This window comes from Centroberyx gerrardi, chromosome 4 (assembly GCF_048128805.1).
Source record: "Centroberyx gerrardi isolate f3 chromosome 4, fCenGer3.hap1.cur.20231027, whole genome shotgun sequence".
In the NCBI taxonomy this organism is placed as follows: domain Eukaryota; kingdom Metazoa; phylum Chordata; class Actinopteri; order Beryciformes; family Berycidae; genus Centroberyx; species Centroberyx gerrardi.
Window position 1 is genome coordinate 25705266 of NC_136000.1, and position 24174 is coordinate 25729439.

A 24174-nucleotide genomic window follows, 5' to 3' on the forward strand; every position below is an offset into this window, starting at 1 on the left:
TAGTTTTTTTTAATATGCTCACAATTTTTCCACTAGTGTTCTGCAGCACAAATTGCCTCTCTAAGGACAATTTAACTGTGTTTTTTTAAGTCTAAATTCAGGATGCCCAAAGAGGTTTCAGGATCAAAAGATAGAGACAGGTACACAGACAGAAAACAACAAAAACATAGCAGACATGTAAACAAACTATGTATCAAACACAAGAGAGAAGCAAAATCACATGCATACAGACTGTGTTGTTATACCTGTGAGGCCATCTACTGACTACAAAAAAAAACTTTAACCAAACTCTAACCCTCAAATGAACTCTATTCTATTCCAAATGAACTGCCAAAGTATCCTATTTTTGTGGAGAAATTTGGAACCTACAAGGTAGTAAAGCCATGGATACAGTAACAAGCACACACACACACACACACACACACACACACAAACATACAGGTGAGAAATCAGTAAATGTCAAAGTACCTTGTGCTCGGTGAGGGTTAGCAGAGAGGGGAAACGCTCGCCACATATGGGACACATGTAGTGTTTGGCCGGGCCGCGGTGCGTCTGAGCGTGCTCACGAAGGCCGCTCTCGGAGAAGAACGTTCTGGAACACACGTTGCACTTGTGGTTCCCCTTGATGAAGTCTGCCTTCTTCTTACGAGAACCTGATACAGTATATATAGTAATCATCATCATCATAGAAATCATATTAATCCTTAGAATTATTATATCTGTATAGAGGACAAGATTCATGTTTTATTATTTAGTGTGTTTTCTTCACAGAGCATTTATAACAATCCAAAAAACAATTTTAAATTAACTCAACTTCCAGCTCAGAGACCTTTTTGGCCACTATGTGATAAGTGAAGGAAAACAGCAAATTCTAATTCAAAAAGTCAAAGTATCTGTTTAATAAAAGTACAAAGTGCTAATAAATGACAAGGAACCAGTAATTACAAGCATCGTCTTCTCCCGGTCGGATGTTGTGGTCGCGCAGTCGGTGGTTCTGCAGCAGTGATTCCATGGTGTAGGCCGCTCCGCAGATGTCACAGGCGTACATGGGCTCTGAATTATCCAGCTCCTCCTCCCCGCCACTTGCCTCATGGCTATTGGCTGTGTCACCCTGGCCTCCTCCTCCTCCCACCACCCCGCTCTTCAACAGCATGTTCTGGAGGTCGGCCTGTTCGGCGGCCACCACCGTTGATCTTTCCACTCCTACTGCACCTCCGTTTCCTCCACCCGCTCCTCCTCGCTTGGAGGACTGCGCCAGCCCGTTGGGCGTCCCGTTCTGGCTCCCGCCGCTCCCTGCGCCACCTCCATTGCCGGTGATGTTGCCGCCGTCGAAGACGCAGTGCTTCTCCCTCAGGTGCCTCTCCAGCAGCGTGATGGCGTGGAAAGCCTTGCCACAGAAGCGACAGTTGAACTTCTTGCTGTGCGTGGTGATGTGGCACTGGAGCTCCACCTCCGTCCCAAACGTCTCCCCGCAGAAGATGCACTTCCGGGGCTTCAATCCTGTGTGATGGGAGTCAGCTTAGCATATGTAGATTCCAGCTGCATCTTTCCCTACTGCACTGCTGTTCAGTGAAAACCAAACTCCACATCTTCCTTTCATTCACATGAACTAAAGTTGAACTAAGTCTCCAGATGTGCTGGCATGTACTGCACATTGCAATGGGCACCAGCCTCTGGATATTGTTTCATGAACTTTTATTGATTTCTCATTCTGTTAACTGATGACAATCATTATTTTCACTGCACCAAGCACCTTTTGCTATGGCACATTAACATTAAATTAGTTTATTTCTCTTCATCACTTTTGGGGAAATTGGCCAGTTGGTCAGTTTACACTTTATGTGACAAAAAAAACCCATAAACTCTGGATTACTAAAATGTCTATCTTCTTACACTAACACTAGACAATGCTAGTTTCCTACAGGCACTTAACGTACTATATCCTAACATGTTAGCATGTGTACAGGTGCACAAGAGATGGTTGTGGTTGTATTCCCATGGTAACACGTAAAAGGTAAGTTTACCGACGAGCCAATTTCCCAAAAAGTTGGTGTAGTCATTTAACTTTAATAGTATTCCATTATGAATTGACTTTCAATGCCAGTGATCACTATGTAAGCATATGCATCATGTTTTTCCAAATAGTGGATGGTTTTGGAATGAAATTCATCATTTCCCTGTTTCCCCTCACTTTGCCCACTGGTTCTACTGGTCCCAGGAAAGGTGTGCTGTACCTGTGCCGAGCCCCCCAGGCAGGCCGGAGCTCTGGCCCAGGTGGTTGTGTTTGACGTGGAGCTGGAGGTCCGTCTCCTTCCTGAAGTCCCAGGCACAGGCTGTGCAGCGAAACATCTTCTTCTCATTGCTGTGCTTCACCGCCAGGTGCACCTGGACAACAGCAGGCAGGACGAAGGAGGGATTGAAGATGGTTTACTCCTGTGCCTGTTTTACTAATTCATTTTTACACATCAGATACCATATACATTTAATGGAGCGAAGGGAGTAGTAGGGAAGGAAGGGAAAACGGTCAGGAGATGAAGTGACTTTTTATAGTATAAATTATAAATTTATTTATATATCTATTAAATAAATTGGTATTTTTTCTGTTTAGTGATTGGCTCTGTTAGCATAGTTCAATATATAACAGAGGAGGGGGAAAGAAAGAAAGAAAGAAAGAAAGAAAGAAAGAAAGAAAGAAAGAAAGAAAGAAAGAAAGAAAGAAAGAAAGAAAGAAAGAAAGAAAGAAAAAGGCAGGTCTGTTCTGTTATATTGTCTGCCCTTTCTGTTTTATGAGTTGTCACTTTTCTTTGTGTAATGAAAACCAAATGACCAGGAGAGAAAAGAAAGCTGAAAGGAACAAGCCAAATGAAAGCAGATGTCTCATTCACCTGTATGGAGACCTTGGAGTCAAAAACCTCCTGGCATAGAGTGCAGTGGTACAGGACAAAGGTGTGCATGTCCAGCAGGTGTTTCTGCAGGTCGTCCACGGAGGAGAACTGCTTATCGCAGCTCTCGCACACATACTGGGTGGACGTGGTGGTGTAGTGCACCGTCAGGTGCTGCAGCAATGCCTCCTGGGATTCAAAGTCCTCCTTGTTGCACTGGGGGCAGGACTGGCGCCTCAGCAGCATCTCCAGGTGCGACTTGAGGTGGGTCTGGAAACCCTCAAAGCTGGCGAACCGCAGGTCACACTGGTTGCACGGGTAATCCCCGTTGGTGCCCATGGAAGGGGTGGAGTCCCCTCCCAGCCTGTGACGCTTCGGGGAGGAGATCTCTACATCGGACGAGGCGGGGCTTAGGTCAGCGACCTTGGCCTGCCGTTTGTTGTTAGCCAACGGGATGTTCTTGTGGTTCTCCTTTATGTGCTTGGTGAGCTTGAGGAGTGAGCCGAAGATGGGAGAGTTGGTGCAGTAAGGGCAGGAGTAAACCTGTACATGGACAATAATCCTTTACTTTTTAAAGATTATTTTGTTATATGTTATATAGTGAGATATACTATTATACAGTCAGTTGAGAGTGACAGAAAGGATGGGAAAGAGAGAGAAAGAAAGGGAGAGATAGAGAGAAAGAGAGAGAGAGCGAAAGAGACATGCAAAGGTCATAAACTGAATTCTTATTCATAATTTTGCAAGTTCAGATATGCTAAAAATAGTAGATACAAATACCTACAGTTTAATAAGTCAATTGTTAAGAGACTAAGAAATATTGATTCTTTTATCACTTTAGATTACCCAGGGATTTTTTGACTTTTTAAACTAGCTCTAAAGTAGGATTTGCAAAAGAAAAATAACACTGATTTTGAAACTTCTCCGATTGACGCAGACTTGGAATTTTCATTGCAGGCTAGACATGAGGAGTATGGTGCTTGTTTTGCTTTCTTTGTCATTCGTGTGTTCATTTCTTTGTAAATTCGGACTCAGATTTGTGTGACCGAATCATGTGTACAGTATGAACAAACAATAATTCTGGAAGTTTTAATTTGGAAATTTTGTTTCCATCAGTTCCAATCAAATTCAAATCAACTCTGATAAAAAGTATTGGTTCTTGATTCTCACCTCCATGAAAGACTGGGATGCAGCCTGGAGCACGGGGGACTCAAGTTTGGCCACCGCTCCTCCAGATGCGGCTCCTCCCCCTACGGAGCTGCAGTGGGTTTGCTGGATGTGTTCTGTCAGTGACGACTCCGTCAGGAAGCCCATGGAGCACTGGTTACAGAAGAAGGCATGGTTCCCCTCTGGGACACATGAGTTAGGTTATGTTAATTTATGTTATGTTCCATTAATTATGTTATGATATTGTATTATATTTTACTGTATGATAATTATACTAAACTATTTCCCCTTAATAGCGATAGTGTTATGGTTATCAATATTGTATTGCATTGTACTGTATTGTATTGTATTATCGCTTGATCTGGTTGGTATAAATCTAGGTTGCATTATAGTTTTACTGTAAACTGGTCCTATAGGTCCTAGAGGCTGGCAGCACCATTGCAAGTCCATCCGAAGGACAACCATCGAAAAACACTGCCATACATTACACCAGGCTTTATTTAAACTTTCTCAGTCTAGGAACCATTATGTGTGAATTTAACCTTGCACTTTAAATCGGGCTAATACACACAAGTACGCTTCTCCAATAGTGACCCAACGGAACCAAGCTTGTGACACATTTTAGGTCCTTTTCCATAGTTTAAGAATAGTGGCCTTCACCACATATAGCAAGTCCATACTTCAAAAACACACCTAATGTGGTGGATCCGGCCACGATCCCACCCGGCAGGCAGTGGGACACTCTGATGTGTTCCTGCAGAGAGTTGATATCTCCGAACATGTCTGGGCAGTAGTTACAGTGGAACGCTGACACATTGGTGAACTGCAGCAGGGGAAAAGCTGCTGCCGCCGCCCCTACGGCGCCCCCGCTACCGCGGTGGGCTTTGCGCACGTGCTCGTTGAGGTTATAGAGCGTGGGCAGGGTTTCCAGGCAGAGCTGACAGGTATGGCTCTGCTGCGGCTTGTCTGCGTGGATGGTCTTCAGATGGATCTCCAACACCGCCAGGCTGTGGAAGTCTCTCTTGGAGCAGTAAGGGCAGGAGTAGGTCACTTTACCCCAGTTCCCCCCTCCACCTACACAGGGAGATGGACAGATAAATCTCACTTAGCGGCAGGGACATATTCAAAAGAGGTTTGTGTCCAGAGATAACTGAGCGGTTATGTCCCCTGCATGTGGAACCATATGTTTTCCCCACTGATCTGGAATGATGAATAGACTGTTTTTACTGTTATTGAGAAAGATGGACTGACAGATAAATTAAAAACAAAGGTCCCTCCTAATAGATCAGCCGATGCATATTCAATTCAATTGGTTTTACCCCAGAGATGAGTAGACCATACCTCCAGCGTGATGACCCAGGCTGAGCCCCAGCTCTTCCACGGTGTCGGTGCCTCTCCGGCGGCCTCGTTCGCTGCCCTGGCTGGGTTTCAGGGTAGAGTCGGGCGTGGAGCCTCTCTCCAGGCTGGCGCTGGAGTCCGGAGTGGCCGAGCTCATGGAGGCCACGCTGCCCAGGGCCGGGTCCGGGCTGGCGGCGCTGTGGTTGGAGGAGTCGGGCTGGCGGTGGCTGTCTAGATGGCAGTAGACATCCTCCACAGAAGGGAACTGTTCTGAACAGACAGGGCATCTGGGGATACAGAAAAAGAGATTATTCCTATATTCCACATTAATGGAATCAGTGGTTTGAGATGGAGACCACCGAACAACCAATATAACACTAAATCACCGTCCTTGACTATTACAACCAAAGGTTTTATCAGAAGTGCTAAAAAGCAAAGCCCTGCAGTACTTGTGTTTGCGGTTGGCATGCTGCGTCTCGATGTGCGTGAGCAGCGAAGCCTCATCGAGGAAGATCTCGGGACAGTGGATGCATTGCAGGTCGGCTCGGTCAGACAGCTGGGGGTGTCTGGTCAGGACGTGTTTCTCCAGCTCGTCGGTCTGGCTGAACGTCTCCTCGCAGTAATCACACATATAAAGGTCCTGCTCCAGGTCACCCTCTCCTCCTGCTCCCTTCTTCCCTCCGTCCCTCTCGCTCCTCAGCGCTAGGTGCTCTCTGTTCTTGCGGTGAGCCTGCGAGAGTCAGAAGGTAGTCAAGAATTTTATAGCAATGTATACTGTAAAGATATTCAGTAAAAAGTATATGTATGATGACAGTGAGCTGAAGTCTGCCGTTTTATCTGTTGACTCATGTACTGGTTAATATGGATGCAACATTAAAATAAAGGACACATGAGAAGACTGTTGGTTGTTGATATAGGTGTGACAACAGCAGAACAACTTTAGCTTCACTGTCCCAATGCTTTCACAACTATATTTGTGAAGGCAGTGAATACTACTCAGCTTTGAGTTTTGACAGAATGACAAATGTACCGGAATAAAAAAAATAAAACAGTCCTGGATTTGGCACAAGCAACAAGTTTTTCCCAGATGTAATGGAAGTAGTAGCATTAGTAGTAGTAGCAGTAGTAGTAATAGTAGTAATAGCAGTAGTAGTACAAGACCAAATCAAATCTATTACTGTACCTGCATGTGGCTCTGCAGTGACGAGGTGGAGGAGAAGCCACGTTTACACACACTGCACTTAAACGGCTTGCTGGAGCTGGGGGTGTGAATAAAAAACCAAACAGTCAAAATCAGATACAGAAAATCAAAATAATGAGTATCAAACTGAAAGTCAGAATTAACTGCAATTGTGGTGAAAAATCAAAATTGGAATCAAAATGATACTATACTACAATATACTATACTAATTATACTACTAAATTTAGAATTAGAATCATAGTGGAAAATATAGTCAAAATGAATCAAATTGAAAATGAAATAATACTAAAAAAAATCAGACTATTAGAGTCTGAAGCAGAATTAAAATAAAAATGGAAATTAAAATGAGAATTAGGATCATAAGCAATCACCTGTGTGTCTTGAGATGAATCTTCAGATGATCTGAGCGGGAGAAAGCAGCCTCACACTCCTGACAACTGTACTTCTTATCGCCTGTATCAGTTGACAGATGAGAGATATTGTCTACAGAACAGAGCATGGGTGTAGCAGCTCATCTACATACAACATCACAGACAGCCAAAATACACTCGGTACTATCGTCATGGGAAAACCTAGCTCCACTCTAATTTTAATGTTTCTCCTCCTTTATATATTTGTATAAAAAAGTATTTCCCAGGTTCATTAAATTACTGCGGGTGTGCTCATGGCATTCTAGTACTTTGCTAAGTAAGGTTCCCACCTACCTGTGTGCAGTTTGACATGGCGGTCTCTGCTCCTCTTGTGTTTGAACAGACGGCTGCAGAAGGTACATTTGAAAGGCAGCTTGTCACTGTGGATCTGCTCATGGCGCTTCAGGTAGCTCAGACGGCTGAGGAGGATCAGGAGAAGACGGATGATGAAGAATATTCAGAATAATTTTATTTGTATGCCATTTTTGGGTGTTCACCCCCCGAAAAGCTTGTTTTCTTTTCCTAAAACACCATGGTTGCGTCCCGGTGGCTGGGATTTATTCATTGTGAAGAATCAGGAATTTGTGACAGCTCAAGATCGTGTGCAAAGCACTGAGTCACTTTCCATGTTTGTTATAGTTAAACCAGAAACACTTTCGTGCCAACAGTCCCTTCCTGTGTTATGTCCTGCCCCAACATCCTGCTTCCACCGGAAATATGTTGAATTATGGAAGCAAGACACCATCAAAATGGCGTTTCCTGATGACTTTAAGCCTAGACTCTGGAAAAGACGATAAACATGAAGATGGAAAAGATGAATAAGAGGAAGAAGCAAAGGATGAAGATAAAGATAAAGAAAAAGAAGATGAAGAAAACTGTGGATAGTGAAGTGGAAAAAGAGGATGATGATGACTTCATGGTGTGCATGACAGCTGTTCTTAAAGTGGGTCTTGAGCTCGTCCCGAGGGAAGAGAGTGAGAAATGTATTCACCTCATTCATTTTACTGTTTGTCTTAGCGGTCTGTGTAAGTTCTGTTTCCATGGTAATATTCAGAATATTGTTTATTCATGTACACATTGATATTCATGAGTGGGATACGAGGATGCACATAAACAGCCTAATAAGACATTGACTGGGATAGGTGTTATTATGTGGAATACAGCACACGTGTCAATATGCTCATGCGTGGCAACCTGCAGCCTCTGGAGGGGAGGGGGTTTCTCACCTGAAGGACTTGTCGCAGAACTGGCAGGGGTACGGCAGGCCGGCGCCGCCTTCCTCCTCGCCGCCGGTGCCCATGCCAAGGTCACAGCAGCCGTCGGGCATCTGGGAGGGCGAGGCCACGTCTTTACTGGAGGGCGAGGAGGGCACCCAGGACAGCCCCGCTGGATCGTCATCACCGTCTGGCAGAGAAGGAGACAGAAACGGGGAGGGTTTTTAAAAAGATGCACTCAATTCATCTGCTACAAAAACACACAAATATACAGTTATGCATAGCTACAGGATCTACAAGGAGAGACAGTGGGGGAGAGAGGAGGCTGAGGGTGTGCGGAGAGAGAAATGGGGGTAAAACAGGGAGCAATAGAATGATTAAGAAGATGTTACATCTTTCTTGGAAGGCAAAGGGAGGGAGAGGCGGCCTGTGGGAGTTCAAATGAGAAAAAGAGGATATAAACAAAAAAAATAAACACATTTATCCTCGTAACACACACGCACAAGGAAAATGAGGATGGCAGAGACAGAGAGAGAGAGAGAGAGAGAGAGGGGGGGGGGGAATGAAACAGAAGAGAGAGACACACTCCGGCAGCAGCAACATCTAAATAGAAAGCTCCAAGAACTATGTATCCCCGACGGAGCCCAGAAATAAGGACACAGTGTATTTTCTCTTCCTTCATCCTCCCTCTGCAGCCATCCCTTGTTCCATCCCTCCCCTCACCTCCCCTCCGCTCCCCTCCCTCCGTCCGTCCCCGAGGACCATAGATCCGCCTCATCATATTTTCATTAGGGCCTTGGCAGATTGAAACGTCGGAAAAGCGATTAGGAGACGTGGAGAGCAGAGCAGAAAGACGGCGATATTCGCTCCCTTTATCTGTCATACATGGGAGATTATGCATAGCTCTCTTTCTTTTTTCTCTCTTTCTCTTCCCTTTTTTTTACCCCCCCCCTCCTCTGTAGTGTGGCACGGAGGCGACAAAAAGGCCACGACTCCTTTAATAGACACTTCAGAATGGATTCAAGGCGATGAAAGAGGGGGCTGAATAATGCTTAATATTGTTCTGTTCCTCTTTGTGCGCTCCGAGCGGCAGCACAGTGAGGCTGTTTAGCATTCGCTTGAAAATGTAAAGGAGAGAGAGGAGAGAAGAGATGAAGAGAAACAGAGAGAGAGAGAGTGTTTTATTTGCTTTATCGGATAGCTTTATCAACTAGGCCACCAACAAATCAGAGGGAGAAAACACAGAAGCCAGAGAGAGATAGAAAGAAAGAGACAGAGAGAGGAAAAAAGACAGAAACGGCTTGTGCCAGTATCCATCATTAGCTATAGGCCGGTATTTTACTGTATGCAAACGCTGAACATACACACGTGTGGTAGAGAAGTTTCTCTTGATAATTTTAGAAACCTCTCCAAAGCACACATCGTTTTACCTCCACCAACTCCTACCGCAACCGTGTGTGTCTTTCTCCGTGTGTGTGTGTGTGCGTGTGTGTCTAGTCTACTGTGTATTACGCCCAGCAGAAAGGGGGTGGAAAACAGATTCTTGTGATGAATCGATCGCCGGGAAAATGTAGGCGCTGCGATGAGCAAATAGAACTCTGCAGGGGGTTGTGGGTTAAAAAAAAAAAAAGAAATTGTAAAAGCATGAATTATAAATTTGACTGGAAGCAAGAAGGAAAAGAAAGCAGGCTTAAGAAAATATATGGAATAGAGATATCAACATGAAGCCTAAGAGCAAGGAGAGAGAGAGACAGGGTAGAGGGAGACAGACAAATTGAGAGTGTGAAGGAGGGAAGGAAGAAGGTTGAGGGGCTAAAAGGAGAAAAACAAACAGTATGTCATCCTGAGGCCCCACATACGGTGATTAAAAAATGAGTGCAGAGAATAATAAATCAGAGAAAATGAAAGACTGAGTGAGAATGAGATGGATAGATTTGAGAGGAGGTGTGTACAGAACGCCAGTGAGGGAAATCTGGTGAAAACTCAAACAGGGGAGAAAATGGAAGATGGGTGGTGGTGGGGGGGGTTCTAGTTTAGTTTTCTCTGCCCATTACAGAATGATGTTCCACATTAAAAATGGAGACACGGTACAACTAAAACACTGGAGACTAAAGGTTGACATATGACTGAAAAGGTCTGCGGAGGGGCTGCACACGGGGAGTTGTAGGTAGTTCCCCATGTATGTTACATGCCGCTCCTGGGAATCTGGACTGCCAGTCTCACAGCCAACACATGGACATGAGTGTTCACCTGCAGCTGTCAAATCAAAAGGAGCTAAACTCATTTTAGCTAATTGAAGAGGTATTTTCCAAAATTTTCCACAAGCTATGTTGACTAAGTGTGAATGTACACAACACTCAAATATGTAGATGTGTGTATACTGTACATGTACTAAATCACTCAGAACACAGCCTGCTGATTCATAACTGTCATCACAGAGGATTTCTGCTGGAGCAAAGAATGCAGATAAAGCAAACTAAGGAGAGTTACAAAGGTTTATGTGTTGAGACAATGAGTTTAAGTCTTGCTTTCTTCTTGCTTCTTCCTACAGTGCAATATGGTTTTCACATCCATAGATGAATATGAGGCAAAACAACGGACAGCTTTTAATCATCTTTATTGGTCTTCATGTTAACCTATGTCAATAAGATGACATCAACAACAAAAAGACAATCAAAAAAGTTAGCCTTCTGTTCCAATATATAAGCTTTTGAGTATACCGCCTACAACCATGGAGCAGGGTTGCTCTTAGTGTTAAAATGCAGTGTGTGTGTGCGTGTGTGAGTGCGTGTTTGAGTGCGTGTGTGTGTGTGTGTGTGTGTGTGTGTGTGCGTACAGCACAAGTCCAGACACCCCCTGCTGCTCAGACAATAGGGAAGAAGTCTTTAGTGCAACCTGACAAAGATTAGTGATACTGTCTCAAACACACATATTGTACCCTCTCCCCTTTTTTCTCTTTCTCATACCTTTGTGTCAGACAGGATTTACTTTACAATGACCAAAGAGAGAGAGGGAGACAAAGAGAAGAGTACAGCCCCAATAAGGCTCTGTTCACACACACACACCCACCAGACACAAAGGAACACTCAACCCCAACCGGTCAAACCTAAAGATATATATATATATATCTATCAAAGACATGTAAGAAGAAGCGAAGAAGAGGGAGCAAAATGAACAAAAAAATAAACAACAAAGAAAGTGTTTCTTCGCGGTGCTGGTCTGGGCACATGTGGTCCATTGTATGGCACACCGGTACGAGTCTATTAAATGGTAATGTTTCTGAGGTGGGAAAGAGGGAGGGAGGGAGACCGAGAGAAAGAGAGAGAAAGAGAGATTGAACTGGGAGAGAGACAGAGACAGAGATTCAGACAGAACGAGAAGGAGAAATCACTTCGGGGGAGGGGGGGGGGGGGTGTCGAGAAAGAAGGGGAGGAGAGATTAGCGTCATTAAAGAGCCCTAATCCTCTGACTAGCGTGGCTGGCGCTAAAATGGAGGATCACACGGCTTTTTAACGGCGCCTTTGTCAGTTGGCCGCGAGGGGACCTGGCAAGACAAGGCCGAACGGCAAACTGGGAGAGAGGGGAGGACGGGGAGGGGTGAGCGAAGAAAATTTCAATGAAAAGTTAAATTAGAGAAGAATCCTCGAGAGGAGCGAAGACGAGGAGGATGGTGGGGGGGTGGAGGGGGGGGGTGTTGGAGAAGAAAAAAAAACGGAGAGAGAAAAAGCAGTTGAAAGAAAAGAAAAAGGCAGGAGCAGGCGGACGCCGACACACGCTGTTCGTACCCCCGTCTCCTCCTCCTCCTCCTTTCTCTTCTTCTCTGGCGAACGAAACGAACGAGAGGAGCGGAGCGGAGGAGCGCGGGGCCCCAACCGCTTCGCTCCCTCTTTATCTCTCGCTCCGCAGTCCTCTCCCTTCCCTTCCACTCCCTCCATCCCTCCCTCCCTCCCTCTGTCCCCAGCAGTCCCTCTACTCTTCTGTCTTCATCTCTCTCCTCCGCTGCCTCCCTCCTTCCCTCCCTCGCTCCCTCCCTCCGTCCGTCAGCTTTCATGTTGTTACTCATTATAGCGCTGACATCCATCCCTCCGTCCCTCCACCCGTCTCTCCCCCACTGGTGTTGGCCTTCACCCCTGCGTCCCGGCCTGGACGGGACGGAGGGAGGGAGGGAGGGAGGAGAAGTTCCAGATGGACAGACTCTGAACTCCAGAGGAGAGGGAAGAGATGATAGGATGAAAGGGGAGACAGGAAAAGAGACGGGAGAGGAGAGAAGAGGAAAGGAAAGGAAAGGAAAGGAAAGGACAGGACAGGAAAGGAAAGGAAAGGAAAGAAAAGAATAGAAAAGAAAAGAAGAACCCAGGGGTCTGTAATGGGAAATGGAAAACAACAGAACGCATGGAACCAAATGGACCGCCTGAGTCTACCTGAAACGACGGACACACACAAACACACATGCAAACACACACACACACTCCCCGTGTGTCTCTCTAATAGGCCAGACAGTGAGGCAGCGTGTAGAGGACACAGCCTTGGTGAAACACTCTAATGAAGAGACGCACATGCTGATCTCTCTGTCTGTCGATCTGTCTTTATGTCTCTCTGCCTCCCCGCTGTCTATTTCCCTCATCCAAATTCAGTTATCAGTTAATTTACTTTGTTGGCACGAAGGTTGCACAGGAACAATATTGCCAAAGAGGTATACAAACTGTAAAATGTAACAGACAGTTTGGAGACAACTGTTATTTTGGAATGTAATCATTAATATCTCTAACAATCTCTACAAATTCTAGAATCACAAACATGTATTTATGGGAAATAGACAAAAACCAATAAAACAGTGCAGTAACAGACCCAAATTTCTACTGGCCGCAGCCATGGGGTTGATTGTTAATCGACTGCTGACTGATAGAAGGCTGAGTCAAATTTTGAGGAAGTAAACGACTCAATCGGCTGACATGGTACCAGCACTCGAGAACATTCGTTCAATTACCGTACATATTGTCAGCCGCTCTGGATAACATCGGCTAAATGCCTGAAATGGAAATGGAATCCGTGTACGTCACGCTTTCTCTCTGTTCTCCTGCTTTGATGTTTGAATCAAAAGAGCTCAGCTGGTAGCAGCGAGAAGGTTTCTGCTCCCAGCGCTGCTACTATGGGTGCTAAAGCTCCTCGCTGGCTACGGTTACACGCAGCATATTTTACCATTCCAAATGAATGATTAACTGAACGCTAAATAGAGCGATCTGCGTTTACATGCAATGAAGTCTCAGAATAAATGTTGAGAAGACTGTTTAAGACGTTTCCCGAAACTCGTTGACGTCATGTGATTTAAGAGGACGAACATGCACAGAGAAAATATTCCAACCAAAAAAAGCATTTGATTAAAGTATTTACTTAGGCTTTAATATTCCTATAATGGGTTTTATTTATGAAATGTGAGTAGAACAAATTTGTGCTTAAAACGTTAATAGTAAGTTAGTAGTTTGGGTATTCAAACTTTTAGGATCTCCGATTTGTTCTTATGTTCGAACGAAATTTACACCTGAGTCAGAGCATGTGTAAAGTGTGTGTAAAGTCCACAGTTCGTCTCTTAATCATGTCTCTCACTTTTATTGATGAAACTGGACGTTAAATAGGCTGCTTTGAACGTATGCATACTTTTTCTCAAATCATAACATTGCATAAAGAAAGCAATATTTTAAAGACGCTCATTTAATTTTATTTACTATAATAACAACTTTAATTTGTTGTAGATGCTATTACAGTTAATGACTTCGATGATATTTCAAATTCCCAAATAATCTGGAGTAAGAAGCGGGGGGTGAGACATTTACCAAATGGTCAACCCACAGTCCGGCAAGGTCTGTTCCCTTGAGCCCGTCGGCTGGTGTAAAGTTTCAGCACTGGGCATGATGTCACTCTCCCCATCTGGAACAATGCTAGAGACTGAGACATCCCCAAACATGACACCGATGTGCTCCTCGGTTTGGGAGAGCGCAGCAGCAGTTGCTCACTGGCCTCCTCCTGTGGCCTTGGTGTTCATTTGGTTGGCTGTGATGCGCTTTTGATGAACAGTTTTAACTCAAACCACTTTCTTTTAACTTTCGGTTCTCTGCGAGGATGTAACTGTTCACTTGCTCCATGATCTCCTTTCTCCTTTCCTGTCATCTTTTTGCGGGGCCGTAATCCCACTGCCGCAGAATAGTGCTTGTGTTTTACAATGGCACTGAGTATTATCAATGCGTCGCTGAAGTTTTTCTTTTTCACTTTCTTCAATGCCATTTCGTTCTGGAAGATTATGAACGTGGGTGTTCTCCTTTGCCTAATATGGCTTTGCTGAGGCGGTGGCATTATGTTAATTCATGATGATTAAGGTCCCATGAATGTGCTTCCCATTTACGAGCGATTGTGATTCATCAACATACGCATGTGAATACGACTGAAAACAGATTAATTCATTCGGATGAATATTAGTTTGTATTATTTTACGTGGAAATGTACACACAAATTTACGAACGTGTTGATAAATTAGCTCCACTGAACGGATTACCGAAGGTTTATACCACCGCTTTCACCCTGAATGAAATTTAATTCGGAATGGGCTAATGGTCTGTTCCATTTGAGGTGGTTACATGAGGCATTTTCAATTATCAATAACTCCATGTAAACCCAGTTAATGCTGTGAAGGAAAGCTGAGTTTTTTTGTCATTATGAACCTTATTGAATGCATTTACCTTGGTTTAGCTATCTGCCTGTTTAAAGTCTATCCCTCCTCGTCCTCCTCCCCTCCTTGAGCCTGCTCCTGCCCCCCCTCCATCTAACTCTCATTTCCACCTTTCTGCCTGGCCATCGGCCCAGACCTCCACCTTTCCCAGCAAGACCCCTGCTGACCTCCCATCCCTCTATCACTCCCTCCCTTCATCCCTCCTTCCACCGCTCCCCAGGCCCCCTACTATGGCCCCAGGCAGCCCCAGGCGCGCACAAACACACACACACACACACACACACACACTTTCTCTTTCTCTGTCTCTCTCTCTCACTCACTCACACACACACACACACACACACACACAGCCCCAGACTCCATAGGGGGCAGAAAAACAACTTCCACCCTTGGCTCACACTGGGCAGCCCAGCACACACTCACACACATATGTACACACGTGCGCACACACACACACACACACACACACACACACACACACACACACACACACACACACACACACACAATTAGAGTACAATTCAATACCCTATACTGAGTTAAGTTTCATGGAAAATAGGCATAGCATAAACTTTTTTTTCTTCATCTCCATCTTTATTTTAGTAATGCAGAGAGTATCTCATCCAACCTCCTGCGGAATCTTGCTGAATTCTGCAGACTCACTGGAGTCCGTTCCAAGCTTTCAGACGACTGACATTTTTAAATCTCAAGACTGCCGGTTTAAGTGTAGTGTGCACTTAGAGGCCACAACAACAGCTGTATCCTTTTTTTGTGATGTATAAAATTCATACTTTAAATAGTTTAAGTTGGCAAGAGCCAACAACTACAGTTACATTGCCTTTATAAAATAGTTCAAAGTTGTCTGGTTCTTTTTCTGGTTGTAAGGGGTGGGATGGGGGTGCACAAATTGAGTAAGGACCCTCCCGCTGGCTCAGAAGGCTGAGACACACACATAAGGTGTTAAATAAGATGTTTGCCTAATGAATGAATGAATCCAGGTAACAACCTTGCCGATCCCATTCTCCCCTATCTTTCTAATGACTATCAACAGTACAGTACAGCAACAATACCTCAGAGGATGTTCATTACTTTGATTATGGCGATGCAATTGGTAAGAAGCACAGCCAAAGTCCCCATAACCCCAGTACAGAACGTCCTCAAGGGTATTATGGCTTTTACACGCTGGTTACCAACGCATGTGAAGTTTCTTTCAAAGTAGTATACATAGTGCATGGGAATAGAAAAACAGGAGTAAACAAGAATGATTGCAACCTAGCTCTCTGGTTACCACAAGAGTTGGCAACCAATAAAGCACAGCTAGCCATGCATTATGGGAATTGCACATTAGGAACATGTTTGACCAGTCAGATTGTTTGGTTGAAACTACTTGTCGTGTAGTCTATCTGGAGCGATAGTAAACGCTCACCAGGAGGGGGTATTCATGCCCATACAGACGGTACAAAGGGCACTGTAACTGATGGATGCATCATGCATTTTCCTACTGAGTTCACAACTCACCACATTTTCTGTTCTTGTGGGGACATTTTGATCCCACGAGATGGTAACAATATGGTCTACATACACACACTCGCACAAACTGCTGTTGGGAAATGGATCCACAATATGGTGTAACGTTAGCTGGGTGCAGCAGCTCACACACACACACACACACGCAAATGCACACAAGATGCATTGAAGAACTGAAACCACCTCCGGAGGTGGTCAGAGACACATTTGACCACATTAACAAAGTAGTGAAAATGCAATGCGTCTTCTATCCACATACCGGAACTACATAAATTGAAGTAAACTTCTTCCTGTAATGGAAGTAAACTAAGTAAACTAGTAGCCTTCTCCTTTGCTGCGCCGCACAATATTGTCTCTTCCTGTGTCTTATAAAAAGTGCATACAAAAATGCCAGTTTCTTAGCACTTTCCAATGCTAGGACGTATGAGAAGGGACACGTGTGACAATTTTGTGTTTTGTGAGGGAAAGAGGCCCGATCCCAATGTGGATGCATGAGACGCATTTTAACGGCAGGTGTGAATGTAGTCCAGCTAAAAGATATCTGGACACAATCCGGATACAAGACGCTTGTTAATGCCAGGTGTAAAGGGGGCCACACACAGACGTGTGTAAACCCTGGCCTGTGCCTAGAGGACCCACAGTCCTCTGCTGCTGTCCTTCTAGGTCATATGGGATGCAGTCTGTTAGGACAAACACACACAATCATACACGTACACACACACAGTGAGGACAGATAGAAAGGACGATACTGCAGTCTGTCCGGGGCTTGAGCCCTCGAGGACAGGATGGATGGACACACACACACACACACACACACACACACACACACGCACACTATGAAGGCTGTGGGGACCCTCACCTTCTGCCCTGGGAATGGGTCCGGCTGCTTTGGACGCTTTTGGGCGCCAACTGCTCCATATGGGCAGTGTGGGGTGTGTGTGTGTGTGTGTGTGTGTGTGTGTGTGTGTGTGTGTGTGTGTGTGTGTGTGAGTGAGCGTGTGTGTGTGTGTGTGTGTGTGTGTGTGTGTGTGTGTGTGTGTGAGGGCAGAAGGTTAGGAGCAGGGGGCTAAGGCTGGGTGGAGGGTGAGGGGGCTGGCAGATGACAAGTTTGTCCCTAACACACACTATATATACAAACATCAAACATACATCAGCACAGGAACAAATACATACACACACACAGGCACTTGGGCAGTGTTTTTCAAAGACTAGGTCAGGACAGGTTGCAGCCAGTAAAATTAACTCCAAATCAAATGAGTGGATAAAATGGTGCATTAGTAGGCGTAAAACTGGGTACATTTTTTTAGACACGGTAAGACTGATTTCATAATCAATATTGTTATTATATTACTATTGTAATCTAAATTTACAAGGCATCATTCTATACAGCTTTTATGACAAGGTTGTCACAATGATAGAACAATTACATAAATGAAAATTTAGCTTTATGGACATGCTTTAAATGCATTTTGGACAAATGCATTGAACGCTATCAGGCATACCAATTCAGGTGAAAATGGACGGAGATAAAATGAACATAAGCAAAGCTCAGTAACACTGGTACAATCAGAAAATATCAGTGCTCAGAATCTTTGGTGGCAATGAAAAGGTGTTATCATTATTAGTGTTAGGTTCTTTGGACATACAACTCCTATTCATTTCTAATGGGAGATTATGTTCTGCCTCTTTGTGCAGTTTTTGTTGTTCATCACATCAGTGAGTAAGACAAAAACTCCATTGTCCTCCATTGTGGACTACAGGGGTGAAAACATAAACAGCGATTGATTAATTGATTATCAACTAATTACCTATGAAGCGTACCACAACATGGTTCCCTACACACACACACACACACACACACACACACACACACGCAGAGACATAAACGTGTGCAAAAACAAATGCAGATACACACGGAGAAAGGCATGGACAAACACATATGCACACACACACACAAACACAGTCTGTCTTTTTCTCACACACACAAACAAACAAACACACACCATGTGGCGGAGGAGGGCTGGCATCTGCTTCCTCTTACCACATTTCTCTCTTTCTCTCGCTCTCTTTCCTAACTCCTGCACCTCTTTCTCTCTCGGTTTCTCATCAAGCCTTTTATCTCGCCGTGTCCTGATTCCCTCTCGTAATTCATTTAATTTCTTCTTTACCGCTCTTCAGTCGCAGCAGGTGGAGCAACGCACCAACGCTGCCGGGGTTAGAGGTTCTATTCCCCGTGTGGCTCACTGAGTAGAGCAAGGCACTGACACTACCAATGTCATCTCTCCCTCCTCCATGCCTCTCTCTCTCTCTGTCCATCTTGTCTGCTGTTTGTTCGCTCAGAAATGAGAACCAGCTGTCAGGCAGAGCGGAAGATAAACAACAACACCATGCCAACACACACACACACACACCATATATGCACACATGCTTGCATGTACACACGCACACATGCACACACACACACACACACACACACACACACACACTGGTGTGGTCCCATTGTGTGCAATGCCGGCGGCTATATCATCTATTTATAAGAATGAGGTTTGGTGGACTGACAGACCGCTCACTAACCTAGAAACACATTCACCTGAGTCACACACACACACCAGACATTTTAGACATACATACAGACACTCATTATATCTCACATCATATATGCACACACTTATGCACATACTAGGGGTGCTTGCATGCTCACTGTAATGCCAACAGAAGTGTGTGTGTGTGTGTGTGTGTGTGTGTGTGTTCAAACACACAACTATAACACACATATACCATGGATAATGAAGTGTGAGTTACATTTTGAAGCATTATAGTTGCCTTGTGGCTAATGACTGATCATTTAGTGAGAACATATTAGGCACGTTTGCATGTGCACATATACAACTTTCATGCAAACTTCCTCTATCACACATGGAAATGTCATGTGATTGATCCAGGGTTGTATCAACCATGTTACTCACACAAACACACACACACAGTAGTCTTCCCCCATTCACCTAGGTGTACATGGGACCTATAAATAAATGATGTAGGCAGCTGGAGCATGCTGTTCAAAACAAACACACACACACAAACACACATATACAAACAAACTCATTTTTGTACATGTAGTGCAAATACACCAAAACACACACAAACACACACTTCACCAAACTAGAACTTGAAAAGCCTCTCCATCTAGATAGCAAAAAACTGAAGCAGTGCAGGTACATCTGCTGCCAAGAGATGGATGGGGAGAGAGAGAGAGAGAGAGAGAGAGCAAGAGAGAGAGGAAAGAGACAGTGAGCGGAGAGAGAGAGGCAGAGAGCCTCCTGAAGTCCCAGGGGTGCGTGGTAGAGGGGGGTCCTGTGCCCAGGGGAAGGCCAGGAGCAAGCTGCGAGAGGCGGGTACCTCCTGCCCACCGCTCCCCTTACCTCCCTTCCCTTCTGGAGGACGGGATCCTGGACGGCCCCCTACTCACAACTCCTAAACCCCCCATGAGAGGAACACACACACACACGCACGCACACACACACACACACACACACACACACACACACACACACACACACAGTCCCCAGGGGAGGGGCAGAGCAGAGCAGAACACCTGGACCTGCCATTAGTGACACACTCTGGGATTAGAGGCACAGACGGCAAGAGAGATAGAGGGAGAGAGAATGCGCACCGGGATACACACAGACACACACACACAAACACACACCTAGGATCATACACACATTCTATGGAAACACACACAAACTCTGACACAGATAGCAGATCAACAAAAATAAGGAGGCAAAATACTTGGCTATTTCATGTTCAGGCATGCATGCTGAAAAAATGTGGAAATGTGCAGAAAATGTGTTGATGTTTGTGCAGAAAGAAGTAAACACATTCATGCATACAAACATACCTACAAACATACACACCCTATTACCTTACACAGGGGGCTTTAAAGCCCTAGTCCAGAACTTTTTTAGTTAGGAATAGTTCACCCAAAAATGAAAATTTGGTCATTATCTATCCATCTTCAGTCGAAACATCGGTGAAGTCAAAAAGGGCAAAAAATGCCACAAAATACATGGAAAACTCATGATTAGCTTAGACTGTATTGAAGACAAAAAAAAACAGCCATACTGCAATATGATAGTGTTAAGCACTCACTACTGACTTTGTTTATGTCCATTTCATTGGTCTGAAGCCATTTATTCACTCTCATATTGACTGACTGAGCTCTTTATAGGACTGACAGCATGTAACAGCTAAATCAGTGGTACAAGCTTTTGAAGATGTAAAGGGTCTGGTTATGTTTGTATGGAAGCCAATATGTGTGTGTGTGTGTGTGTGTGTGTGTGTGTGTGTGTGTGTGTGTGTGTGTGTGTGTGTGTGTGTGTGTGTTTCTTTATGTGCAGTTGTTTGTATGCTGTGCTTACGTTATGTAATGGATGGTGTTAGGAATCACATAAACACACACACACACACACACAACTGAGAAACAAAGATAAGCACCAAAAAACACAGTGAAGGAGACACTGATTGACAGATACTGCTCTATCAAATGTACGTGCACACACACACACACACACACACACATACATTCACTCAGTCACTCTCTCTCAGCCTCTCTCTCTTTCACGCCACCTGGACAACGTGCGTGTGTCTGTGTGCTGTATAATAATTACTCATGTATTAAACCCTCCTCTCCCTTGAGACAATGTTACCAGCTGAGGGTCAAGGACGGAGAGGAGAGAGAGTGGAGGACGAGGGAGGAGAAGGGAGAGAGACAGAGGGAGGGAGATGAAGAGGAAGGGAAAGAAAGAAAGAGGGCGGGAATGTTGGAGAAGTGAGGGATAGAAAGAAAGGTAGAAGGAGTCTGGGGAGGGATGGAGGGAAGGATGGATGGATGGATTGGTACTTTTATATCCTCCCTCCCTGAGCATGCACACACACATGCACACACATACACACACACACACACACACACACACAAGCTAACACAAATATGCACAAATACAGATTGACACATGTAGGCGTTCAAGAACAAAAGATTAACAAAGACAAAGCACACACAAACACACACACACACACAAAAGCAGGTGGGAGATTGTTGTTTAAAATGGTCACTAAACCTATGCAACCTAACTGCATTATTATTTTAACATAACGTTATGGGGTGTCAACAAGAATCCACACACACACACACACACACAGTATACATGGCTGGAAAGAAAGTGGAGCTTAAAAAAAAAACACAACAGGCTCCTGCTGTGGGTGTGTGTGTGTGCGCGCGTGTATGTGTGTGTGTCTCTTGGGCCAAAGAGGAGGGCAGCTATTAACTTTGTATGTTTTTCACTTTCACACACTCCACAAATAGCTTTCTCTTTCTCTTTCTGACATCTAGCCGCCAGCTTTCACTTTTCAAAATGCACACAGACCCAGACAGAAAGACAGACACACACACACACACACACACTTCAAGGTCAGATAGAAAAGAAATAATCCCCGAGTATCAAGTTCAATGTGGCGGTGGACAAGGGGAGGCAGCGTTTCAAACCAAACCGTCCAGAAAAGAGGCTCCTGTGTGAATTAAAGACCACACACTGGCTGCAACAAAGAGCAGCGCTCAGACACACACAGGGAGGGACGCACAGACAGAAACAAAGGTGGATTTGGTAAAAAAAAAAGAAAGAAAGAAAAAAAAAAAGTGTGTGTGTGTGTGTGTGTGTGTGAGAGAGAAAGAAGAGGAGGTGAGTGAGTGTGTGTGTGAGTTGGTGACATGAAACAGATCAAAGGAGAGAGAGGTCGGCAGGGCAGAGAGAGAGAAAGACAGAGAGAGAGGCCAGGGGGTCCCGTAATTACAACCTACATCCGCCAAGCTGAGCCATGTGTGACTGCGTGTGTGTGTGTGTGTGTGTTTGTGCGCACGTGTGTGTGTGTGTGTGTAGGCAGTCTCAGCATGCCTGTGGACTGAAGGAGTGTTAGGGGGGAGGACCACCACCCTCCCTTCCCCCATATCTCCCTTCACACACACACACACACACACACACACACACAAGTCCCTCAGAAGGGCTCAGAAACACCACAAAACCACCCCCCACATGCACACACACCTCACCCCTGTCTTCCCCCCACGGGTCATGGGCGTCCGCTGTTATTGTCCGACGATAAAAAAAAAAAGAGAAAAACAAAGAAGAAGAAAAAAAGAAAGAAAGAAAAAGTTCTTTTTGTGGAGGAAAACTTCTGCTGGTGTCGCCCCTGGGCCTGTACTCTCAGGGACACGGCGCTGACCTTCACACACACACACACACACACACACACAAAGACAGACACGAAACACACAAACAACAAACAAACACGCATGCAGATGTGCACACACCTTGAGGAGCAAATGCGCGTACACACACACACACGCAAACATTCACACACACGAAAAACCTAAAAACCTAAAGTCAAAAACTTTAATAAAACAACAGGACAAGTAATGAAAACATTACAAGTTATGAATGTGAAATTTCCATATTAGGTTTTTAATGTCTGCATAGCCAGAAACACACAGGCACACGCACAAAACATGAACAAACACACACATACATAGAAAAGGCTACACACACTCACACACACAGACACACACACACACAGTGGGGCTGAGAGTGAGTGTGGTGGAGGGGTGCAGATCAATGGAGACCGCTGGCTGGTTGGTCTCCGCGGCAGAAAAGAGGATTGCTCTGGGACCCAGACTATTGTACAGCACCACACTGACTTCAAACACACACACACCCGCACCCACACACACACACCCAGCTGCAGACATACAGCTGAACATACGCACACACAGCACACAAAGTCAGCACATAAGCACACACAAACTCTTGTTCTGTCTGTCTCTCTCTCTCTCACACACACACACACACACACTGACAGAGGACACAAACAGTGTAATAGAGCGGTGAGAGCAGAGAAATGGAAATGCCTCTTTGACTGGGGCTCATTGTGCTTTCATGCCTTTAGAATGGACCCCCTAGCATCAGCAGGGCTAATCTCTTTCTCTTTCTCCCCTTGTATCTATCCCTCTATCCAACCCCCTGTCTATCCAACTACCTGTCTATCCCTCTATCCCACTACCTGTCTATCCCTCTATCCCACTACCTGTCTATCCCTCTATCCCACTACCTGTCTATCCCTCTATCCAAGCCCCTGTCTATCACTCTACCCTGCTACCTGTCTATCCCTCTATCTCTGTGCCACCAAGACACCGCATTGAAGGCGGATTGTAATCTGATCACCCAAACCATCTTTGAAGGTGGTCAGGGACGCATTGTGACCACAATGGACACAAGTGTAAATGTATTCACGTTTTTAATCCACATACAATAACTATGTAGGCGGAAATACTGGAACAGTGGTGTGGTACTGGTGACGGCTGAAATGAAAACAGCAGCATAAAACCACACATATTAATGAACAGGTGTAAATATAATCCGGATGCGAGACGCATGTTAATGCCAGGTGTAGACGGAGCCAATATGGATGTCATTACATTTGTGAGAAGGAACAAAACTATCACGAACAAAATACTGTCATAATTACTCATCTTCATTGCCACCATTAACATAACTATTAACAATAGTTAATAACTCCCCTTCCTCCTCTCATCATTCATTGCCCCCCCCCCCCCCCCCCCCCCCTCCCCCCTCCCCCTCCCATGCAGAAACACCTGTATGGCTGTTCC

The 24174-nt window shown here is 44.9% G+C and overlaps 1 protein-coding gene across 1 annotated transcript in view; it reads right to left on the bottom strand.

The window, feature by feature from the left end:
• Positions 1 to 24174, bottom strand: part of znf423 (zinc finger protein 423) — a 127656-nt gene that overhangs the window by 83369 nt on the left and 20113 nt on the right. The window contains exons 2-14 of the mRNA XM_078283208.1: positions 8225 to 8402; positions 7293 to 7417; positions 6960 to 7041; positions 6571 to 6646; positions 5837 to 6117; positions 5442 to 5674; positions 4773 to 5117; positions 4053 to 4231; positions 2886 to 3425; positions 2265 to 2385; positions 1327 to 1500; positions 946 to 1230; positions 469 to 653 (exon numbers count right to left, since the gene is read on the bottom strand). Coding sequence (XP_078139334.1) covers positions 469 to 653; positions 946 to 1230; positions 1327 to 1500; positions 2265 to 2385; positions 2886 to 3425; positions 4053 to 4231; positions 4773 to 5117; positions 5442 to 5674; positions 5837 to 6117; positions 6571 to 6646; positions 6960 to 7041; positions 7293 to 7417; positions 8225 to 8325 — 2727 coding nt within the window. The 5' untranslated portion in view covers positions 8326 to 8402. The remainder of the gene's footprint in view (positions 1 to 468; positions 654 to 945; positions 1231 to 1326; positions 1501 to 2264; positions 2386 to 2885; positions 3426 to 4052; positions 4232 to 4772; positions 5118 to 5441; positions 5675 to 5836; positions 6118 to 6570; positions 6647 to 6959; positions 7042 to 7292; positions 7418 to 8224; positions 8403 to 24174) is intronic.